The 10,582-nt window shown below is 35.6% G+C and overlaps 1 protein-coding gene across 1 annotated transcript in view; it reads left to right on the top strand.

Annotated features, from left to right (window-relative positions):
* The first annotated feature begins 1,244 nt into the window (after window positions 1-1,244).
* Window positions 1,245-10,582, top strand: part of LOC126456342 (trypsin-like) — a 187,074-nt gene continuing 177,736 nt past the window's right edge. Inside the window, exons 1-2 of the mRNA XM_050092098.1 lie at window positions 1,245-1,337; window positions 3,473-3,589. Of these exons, the coding sequence (XP_049948055.1) occupies window positions 1,245-1,337; window positions 3,473-3,589 (210 nt within the window). The remainder of the gene's footprint in view (window positions 1,338-3,472; window positions 3,590-10,582) is intronic.

The raw sequence follows: 10,582 nt of genomic DNA, 5'->3' as shown, positions 1-10,582 counted from the left end.
AAAATGGCTCTGTAATATTGCAGTTTGGTGAGTTGTTATACGCAAACAAACTTGATTCAGCAGAAAACTATCCGCTGTCTGAACATTCTACCAAAGAAAATATAGGTACTTTGGTGTATTTGGTCGACCCCAGCTGGCCTAATGGCGCCCACTTTACGACGAGAACATGTCAGTAGCACTTCAAATATTGCGTAATCCACTGGAAAATCTGACTAAACGTACCCAAGGGAGTGCAACACATATAGACACTGCCAATACCAGGTTACATATAAGAAGACAAAAAAACAAAAAAAATTAATAGAACATATCTTCTAGAATAAATTTTTCACGCTTCAGTGGAATGTGTGCTGATATGAAACTTCCTGGGAGATTAAAATCGTGTGCTGGACCAAGACCCGAACTCGGGACCTTTGCCTTTCGCGGGCAAGTACTCTACTGACTGAGCACCCAAGAACGACTCACCACCCTTCACAACAGCTGTACTTCCGCCAGTATTTCATCTCCTGCGATCCCAACTTCACAGAAGCTCACCTGCGAAACTTACGAGACTAGCAAGGATATTGCGAAGAAACGGCTTAGTAATAGCTGGCGGGATGTTTCCAGAACGAAATTTTCACTCTGCAGTGAAGTGTGCGCAGATATGGCTCAAAATGATTCAAATGGCTCTGAGCACTATGGGACTCAACTGCTGAGGTCATTAGTCCCCTAGAACTTAGAACTAGTTAAACCTAACTAACCTAAGGACATCACAAACATCCATGCCCGAGGCAGGATTCGAACCTGCGACCGTAGCGGTCTTGCGGTTCCAGACTGCAGCGCCTTTAACCGCACGGCCACTTCAGCCGGCGCAGATATGAAACTCAGTGAGTAAAGAAAGCACTTGCTCGTGAAAGACCAATGCCCCGAGACCGGCAGAGACAGGAAGTTTCAGAACATTTCGTAAAAGTGTAGGAAGTCAACAAGTGTAATGCATGCAATTGATAAAGGAATTTAACGAAAACAGATACCATTTGCATTGACATATTTCTGTGGTAAAGCACTGTACAGCGACTTTCGTTTTAGTTCAGTGCTTGAAATTATGGGAAAATTATTTAAATAAATGTGTCACAAAGCAATGTGAGATGGACGACAACAATATGAAAACCAAGAAAATCAGCATACGAACTCATCAAAGCCAAGTTAAGGTTCATGTAATAAATCATTAAACAACATAATTGCGAGAGGAGATTTGTCTAATCATTACAATGTTCAGAGAAAGAAACTTAGCTGTGGGGAAACGGTGCTTATATGTGCTGGAACGTCGCTGCGAGTTTGCTCTTGAAGACAGTAGTATGAAGGTACAGTAAAAGATAGATATCGTCTTCTTTTTTGTGGAAGCATTGGTGGTCAACGATGCGAAACAAATGTAATCTGTCAATAAAATTCTTCTGAGCTGTTTACCGCATTGTCAATATACAAAACTGTCCGACGTTTTGGCCACTATTGCAAGTGGCCTTCCTATGGGCTATGTGCCGAGCTGATTCGAAACTGTACTGAAAAATGAACTTTTTGGCGCCGGCGCAGAGAGTAACAGCTGTTGTAACCACTGTTCGAAAGTAGTAGCTTTTGTATATTGTATACAGTTCGGAATATATACTCAATATTGAAATCATTTCACTGAATTAATCTGTCCTTTTACAGATACTGCTTTTATTCTTCTACCTGATACACTGGTTCATGATAAGAACGAGTAACCCTCATCTCACAAGACTTCGTGAAAACCTGGCGTCATTTTGACGTCAGACCCTGTAACGAAGATGATAAAGGCTGTCAATCGATTTTCGGAATCGCTCAGTTCACAACACATGATGTGACGTTCAAAACAATAACATTTGCCTCGATTAGAGAGGTTACTGCAGAGTACATTAACACCGAAGTTACATTGATTATAAACTTGTTAAGATCTGCATTCATGTGGACTACACTGTGGATTAGGGAGAGATTAAAGTGTTTGCAAGAATTGATTCCGAAACTTACTGAAAAGCTGTACCAAATACGTTTTCTGATACGTGTTCAACCCTGAATATGAAACGAGTAGCAAAAAACAAGCTGGAGCCAGCGAGCATTGAATCCTTTTAAAGTATTTGTGAAAAATCGTTCATTAAGGTGTCCCAACAACTTAAGTTAATTTTTGGAACTCTTGAAAACTAATTCTGAAAACTAGTTTCACGAGTTGGACTGCAATTAAAATGGGTGGGTAGCCACTCTGGTAGACAAATTATTCTATGAATAAATGCGTTTTCAAAACATGGGTGTTGGTACATGTTGCTGTAGTGAAATGAAGTAGAACCTCAGATTGATGGCTAATATAATTTAATTGAAGAGAATCTTGTTCGACAAGAAGTGTCCTAAGAGAATTAGCTCATAATGATGTCGAGTTTTCAGGGAACTTGTAAACTGAGTGTTACCCAATAAGAATCATGTTGTCACTGGTACACAGTTGATAATACTGTACGCGCTCAATGCTGATATTAGATCACACTATAAAACTGTCTTTCTAAACTCATTGCTTCCACATTTCTCCACAATATCTCAGATCACGGTAAAAGCCACACCGACACTTCGGAATTTTGTCCCGGCAGTTCGCAATGTGTTTCGAAAATCATCCAGACAATAAATGTGTCTCTGCACTACTCCTGCGTCTTACCCTCTATACCATTGCGTGGAAGATCAATACAGGGAAGAAGAGGAGATTAGTGTTAAACGTCCGTCGACACCGAAGTTGTTAAAGGCGGAGCAAAAGCTCGGATTAGGGAAGGATGGCGAAGGAAAGCGGCCGTGCCGTTTCGAAGGAACCATTCCGGCCTTTCCCTTAAGCCATTTGGGGAAATCACACAAAACCTAAATCAGGATTAGTCTAAGAGAAGTAACATTTGAATACAGTTTATCCACTACTTATCCAGTCCATAGAGAAGGGTAAAAAACTGTATGTTGGTGTTATAAACTCGCTATCCATACCGGCGTACGCGTCGACAACCAACCCACGCATAACTGCCGTCCACTCTTTGTTGTATCGAAAACCGCTACCTATCGATACACATTCTAGATTCTCGCTCTCACTGAATACCACAGTTAAATTGTGTTAAACATTTTATAACTGAGACAGATACTAATGATTTTAAAGATAAACGAACAGCATTAAATAAAAGAAGAGTAAATACTTTAAAACCCATTAAGTTACTGACAATTATAAAAGATACACAAACTGTGATGCATTACAGTGTATACAAATAGTCTGTTGTATATTATAGTATATAGCTATACACAAGTATAGCATATAGACATTTATTTCCACAGTCTTATCTTCACAACATAAATTTTTGTTACATGTCAGAATATTTTTCTTTTTCAGAGGGCTTTCCTTGCCATTGCAAGCCTTAATTTTATATCTACTCTACTTCCACAGCCGTCAGAAATGTTCATGCCTTTTCAGGTATCCCCAGCTTTCCCGATTGACAGCGTCACAGTGGCGCCAATACAGCTGCCAGAAAAGGATGAGGACGTTCCAGACAATGCCAACGTCACGACCATCGGCTGGGGAAAACATTGGGTAAGACCCCTCTTTCTATATTATAATTTCTGAAATCAACTTCCTATAGAGACAAAAACTTTCCACGCTTGAACTGTCACTTTGAGGATGTGGTTCCTCAGCTTGAGCTGTATTCTTCTTGCAAACGGTGTATGCATACTAGCAGCTTGAGATTAAGAAAATCTTTCGACGTTGAGCCACATTCCAACTAACTACCAAGATACAATCAGTCTCAGATCTTCTTAGATAAGATTTTGGTTCTAGAAATATTTCACTAATAAAACGCAGCTCTATATACTGGGTGCCGAATGTTCAGCAGAAAAGTGTGCAGTGCAAAGAGGCGTAATAGGACCGTTAGTGATCTCGGTATTTGCAAGGAATTTATTAGAGAGAGCCAGCACTGATATCAGATTATCCACTGACAATGGTGTTGTCTTCAGGAAAATATTGTCATTGGGCAATAGCAGGAAAACGCGGAGAGAAGGTATAACACTTCAACTAAATGGTTCAAATGGATCTGAGCACTATGGGACTCAACTGCTGAGGTCATTAGTCCCCTAGAACTTAGAACTAGTTAAACCTAACTAACCTAAGGACATCACAAACATCCATGCCCAAGGCAGGATTCGAACCTGCGACCGTAGCGGTCTTGCGGTTCCAGACTGCAGCGCCTTTAACTGCACGGCCACTTCGGCCGGCTAACACTTCAACTACTATGTTGTTAGCAATAGACTGATAATGTTACTCCTGTGAAAGGATTTTAATGTGACTGTACTCGTGCTTGATGGAAAGGTATCAGAATGTTCTCGTTTCTCGAAACCTTGCTGTTGAAAGGAAGCAGTAGCAGAATTAAATGAATTTGAACCAAGATTCTATTATTTATATGTAAACTGCAATTACATAAAAGACAATGGTCACCAGCCTAATTACGCAAGTTATATCAAGCACTAGCACTGTTCATGAAGAAATTTAACTATTCAGACTGACGTTACTTGATTCTGAAATTCTCATTTTGCAGATAGGATAGAGGACAGTAGCACACTTTAGCGACCAATGATACAGTAGTTTGGCAAGAACAACACAAGAGGAATATTAAATGTGTTTGTTACAACATGTATGAAAGAACACACACCACAGATATATATTATGTAAATTGAGGCTGAATATTATGTAAGTTGAAGCTGAAAGGGGCAGAAAGAAAATCAGAACGCAAGGACAATTGATATCAGATGCATCTGTGTTTTACATAGAATCAGCAGCGATGAGTGAAAGCAGAAATGGAATGAGATCTTCAGCACGCTATATGTGTGTTGCTCTCATTTTACCTGGCTCCAACTGATAAACTTTATTCAAAAATGTGCTAATATTAATCTATTTTATTCATTACATCAATAAATATGTCAATTAAAACTGATAATTTTAACAGAACATAAAACATTAAAAACACTACCAAACAAAAAAACCTTTTTTTGAGACTAAATATTAAATATGCAAACTCGTTTTTTTAAATCTAATAAATTTTTTATTATTCATTTTTAAAAACCTAATAGCTTTTTTAGTTTTTAAAAACTAACAATTTTTTTATTTTTTAAATATGTCACATCCCGGCACAGCCTCACTATACCAGAATGAAGTAAGTGTGAACTGCGTAGCGCATTCAGGATGTTAACGACAATGGGTTAGTTATAAATAGCTATCAACCTTTATATCAGAGATGAGAGGGAGAGAATCTCCTTGATTTGAAGCAAATCAGTTTCCTGAAAATAGGTTAGAGATTGCAATAGGCAGAAAAGATTGCTTGGTTTCGATCAAGTTTATTCTCACATATACTTATGTGAGGTGTTGGACCATAAACCACCTAGTAAGATTCAGTCTATTTATCCGGGCTTGCTACTTCAAAGCTAATCGCCAGTACATATAAGAAACAAGTACTTGTTCTTGGTTAGCACTGAAATCTCTCTAAGTAATTGATACAAAGACTGACAGCCTCTGTTCAACACTATTCCAATGAAACTCTAAAAACCCTACTTGACCTGCAGTTCCTGAGTGTCCACCAGAGTGTATCACCGTCTTCTCATAGTTGAAGTCTTTATCAGCTGTATCGGTTGCTATGGGCCTACTCTGCCCCACTGGCGTCCCGCTGCAGTATCTCTTAACTGCCGGCACTGGCTCTGAATCTGCATCTGAATCTCTGCTTCTAGCTATTCCACTGACTGGCCTTTTATTTCATTTCTTATGTACTTTGGTGCACACAAGTTAATTTGTTTCACATGACCCTTTCATTTCTAAGTGATTGGATTGCACAAGAATGCCTAGGGTTCCACATGACACTCTCGTCTCTAATTGGATGGATTGCGCAAGAATGAATTCGGTTCCACATGGCACTTTCGTTTCTAGCTGCACATAACTTAATTTGGTTCCACACGAGTCTTTTCTGCACGTGACTGACACTCTCTCTTGCTGTATTATTGCCCTGGTGTTTGCGTCTTCGATTGCCCAAGTTTGAGTCATGCTGCTTCCTCTGGCAGGAAGTCAAACACTAAGTTATTTGATCAACAAGCCATACTTGGCAGCCTCCACTGCTTATCTTGTCCCTACATCCTGGTGGACTATTTTTTAATGTCAGCTGGCTGTTTGCCTATGGAGCCTGGACTCTTATTATGGTCACAAAAGCAAGAATAAAAAATAAAATTTTCTATGGTCACAACAAATCTATAATTTTTAACTTTTAAAATCTAATAGTTTTCATTTTTCGTTTTTAAAAATCAAATACATTTTTATTTTTAATTTCTAGTCCTTTTTCATTTTTCATTTTTAAAATCAAATAAAATTTTTCCTTATAAATTCTAACAAAATAATTTTTGCAGTTTCAAGAAATGTAATTTAGAAATATGACCTTTGCTTTTGATGAATTTAAATTTCAGAAAAATATTTTAGTTACAAGAAATAATAAGCCAAGAGAGGAACTAGTTAAATGATATATTTGCAACTACTGTATTAAAGCATCTTTAATTATAGAGCATTTGAGCACTGTAGAACATAATAATATTATCGTTAATATCAAAGGAATTGATGGTGAAAATATACATGAATTTGAATTGTATGGTTACAATGAAGATTTGTCAGAAATGTGGGAAGAAATAGAAAAGTCAAATTTCTCTTTTCTACAACATTAAAAGAATTTGTGAAATATCATATAAAAATATGTATTGAACATACAATTTATTTTATTTATGATGATACATTCAAAGAGTTTAACAATGAATAAAGAATATTAAAAGTTATATTTTTGTTTTAATATTGTTTTTAAACATCTCTAATTCAATAAACAAAAAGTATAAATATTTTAAAAATTCTGAATTAACATTTTCTGTCGAATAGTGTAAGTTAAATTATTTTTTCCATAAAAAAAAGTTAGTGTGAAATTTCAAGTAGCTTAAGGAATTTTATCATGAAAGAAGCAGTTAATTTCACTTTTGTTTCTCGATTTGTACCAATATTTGTCCTTTGAGTAATACGGGTTGTTTGAAAAAGAACTCCTTAGTGTTAAATATAAATGTAATAGGGGAAATTAATGAAAAATTACATCAATGAGTATACTTAACGAAAGTAAATTCCTTCAAGTTTTATTTAATGTTAGTATATGCTAACGTGGGATCCATTTGTTGCCCTGCACATGTTGAGACATTATTCCACTTCTCAAACCAAACTTACGTCTTCTACGCACAACATCATACACAGTACCTTTAGGCACTCCAAATTGTAGACTATGCCTTGCCAATGACTTCTTTGGGCTCCAAAACACGAAAACAGATCTGTTCAACAACATCTTCAAAAGTTCTTAATCTACCTGGTGATTTTTGCTTTTAAAACACTGCTGGTTTCCTTGAAAGAATTTCGCCAATGATGGATAGTTTTACTGTTGGTGGTTCACCAACATGCTAGTATCTAAAATTACATTGCTCTTTTGAAACTGACACAGTTTTCATGAGCCAAATAACATACTGCACTTTCTATTTCGGAGTACACATTGTTGCTCAGTTGCCCTGCACTGCACTGCACACCCACCTTGACTGTACTGAGGGAATAGAGGAGAAAACCAGCACTGGTACTGTCTCAAGGTTAAGCAGATCTGCCAACTGCAGCGGAGCCAAACTTAGAGAGGTGATGAATCAAACACCACCAACTAGAATAGTACACATTAAAACTATGGAGTTCTCTTTCAAACATTCTGTATTACAACACAAATATCATAATTCATAATGAAATTATATAGACTTATATGAGTATCCCCTTTTAATTGTGTTAGAAATTTAAAATCATAAATGATTCATAAGCTTTTGAAGAATTGTTTCGTGGATCTAAGTTCGACATTTCTTGTGGAAAAATTATATTTCTTCCATTTTTAAAATAAATATCTTGCAGTTTAACTTGATCAACTTACTGAAGAAATTCAACCAATTGATTATTTTTTCTTTTTATTTGAAAAAAAGAAAATAAGATGTATCAAATGTTGTTCAATTATAATGATTTGTTACATCTAACTCGAAGTTACTATTATTATTCAATCTAGCAATTTCTGAAGTTTGTAATTCAAAGAAAGATATTGGTATTTAGTAGTTTTTAATCTTTTTTATTCTAATTCTAGTTGATAATCATGTTCATATTTGATGATAGAGATTCTAATTTCCATATTTTCAGTGTTTCCTTCTTTTGGTAATAAAACTTTTAATTCAGCTCCAGTATAATTTTTATTGGCCCATCTCAAAATTTTTCCAGCACCAGAGCTTAAGGAAAATTGACGAATGGTTCAAATACCTCTGAGCACTATGGGACTTAACATCTGAGGTCACCAGTCCCCTAGAACTTAGAACTACATAAACCTAACTAACCTAAAGACATCACACACATCCATGCCCAACGCAGGCTTCGAACCTGTGACCGTAGCAGTAGCACAGTTTTGGACTGAAGCACCTTGATACACTTGTCCACCATGGCCAGCTGAAAATTGATAGTTAAATCTCCTTTCCACATAATATCTTTAAGAACCCCCAGATACTTCTGGTGGATAAAGTACATCGTTTTCTTATTTTTTTATTTTACCATTACTAAACATATATGCTTCCATATCAAATTTGTCAGAAAGGGATGAGGGTCAATTCAATAAAACTGACAAAGAAATAAAAGGAAGTTATTTTCTTGATAAAATATTATTTCCTTTTAGCAGTTACAGAATCAAATAATTTGCAACATAATTGTCAATTAATTATTTATTTAATTTTCCATCTTATGGAGGGTCACCTAAGACATCAGTGTGAAAAATTAAAAAACTCACGTATAATAGAGCATGATTTCCATGAACTCAGCTGCATCCAATATTTATATCAATTTCTATTTCTCTATAAGAAATATTTGAACTATCTTTACTTTTTTCTTTGACACAAAGAGAATAAAATTGATAGATTCCAATTTATAAACATTAAATTTTGATAAAAATTTGATAAAAAAGATCTTATCAATTTTAATTAAAAAAACTATAACCCTTAACTCACAAGGTATGGTGTCTCAGACTGCGCCAGAATTATCCAAATCGCTCATGTAGGTCAATTATGGCAGATCGTTTTTATGCACCACCTACCTTCTTTTAATTACCAACACTAAAAATTATTATTGTCAGTTGCATTATCACTTTATTTGATTTTTGTTGACATATGTAGTTGACATGTGATGGGGTCTCCTGGACTGCACCTTGTGAACTGTACCTGCTTTCGACAGTTCAGAACAAAACATGTTAGCACGAATATGACAATTTTACGTACTCTACGTACGATGAAAATTTTAGTCAGTGAATGGAGAATGATGTCAATGATATAGAACCAGAAGTAGACGAAGAAGACAACGATTTTTCAGTAGCCAGTGATCACACTTCTGCTACCAAGCAAGAGCACCATTCAGAGGAAGCACTTCAGGACAATGGTGATAAAGACCTTTCTGTTTCTCCAACAAAATGATTAGTATTAGTTAAAATTAAATGTGTTCTGAGTGGTGCCAAAGAAAGATGTAGATGTCGGTACTGAATATTAATTTTGCAACCTTTGATTCTCTGGCTATAGAATTCAGGTTTTATGTGCAAGTTTAAATCCTAGAAATTAGGTTTGTGCGAAAATTTGCTTTCCACTGAGATACCATAATTTTTCAGAACGCAAAATTCACTTCGCTAACAGTTCGTTTTGTGCACTATTGAAAAAGCAACACAAAGTATTTTTGCTTCTAACAAAAAAAATCCTGTTGGCTTTGTTTCGTGCAATAAAATCAACAAGGACTATTTAAACAAAACTTATGTAGTTGTAACCATAAATGTTGTACAAGATATATTGAATTTTCCAACGAATTAGAGCTTAAATCAGAGACCTCACCTAGTAGTATACATTACAGGAAACTGACCTTGTGAGTTAAGGGCTAATTCCCAACCATTATCATCTAGGCCTATCCTAATTTTAGTTTTTCAGACATTATTCCTCTGTTGCTGCTAATTTTTCACCAAATGAGGCATATTCATCATGCGTTCTTTCTTTTGCAGTTAACTGAAGTTCTATACCTACTTCATGTTTCTATTCTAAATCTTTATTGTCTCTATATGCAATATTATATTTTTTACAAGCTTCACCTAATGGAATGATTCCTTAATCAGCTCTAGATAACATTATGTCTAATGTGATTCTTGGACCACAAAAATTATAACCAGGAAGACACATTTCAAAAGTAATTTATTAATTAAAGTATTAATGAGCACTTTTCCATATTTTTGTCATTTCCAAAATGTGGGAGGTAAATTATTCAAAAATCTGATTAAATAAGTTGGTATTAAAACATCTCATTACATAAGGTGTAGCTTTTGGATTATTAATAACAAAATCAATAAATTAAATGTTAACACTTTTGTTATTCCAAATTTTTCTTTGTAATAGTTGTTGTTTCAAGCTAATACTTCTCCATGAAGAATTGCTTATATAG

Source organism: Schistocerca serialis, chromosome 1 (genome assembly GCF_023864345.2).
Source record: "Schistocerca serialis cubense isolate TAMUIC-IGC-003099 chromosome 1, iqSchSeri2.2, whole genome shotgun sequence".
Taxonomy (NCBI): Eukaryota; Metazoa; Arthropoda; class Insecta; order Orthoptera; family Acrididae; genus Schistocerca; species Schistocerca serialis.
This window is presented reverse-complemented; position numbering and strand designations above follow the sequence as displayed.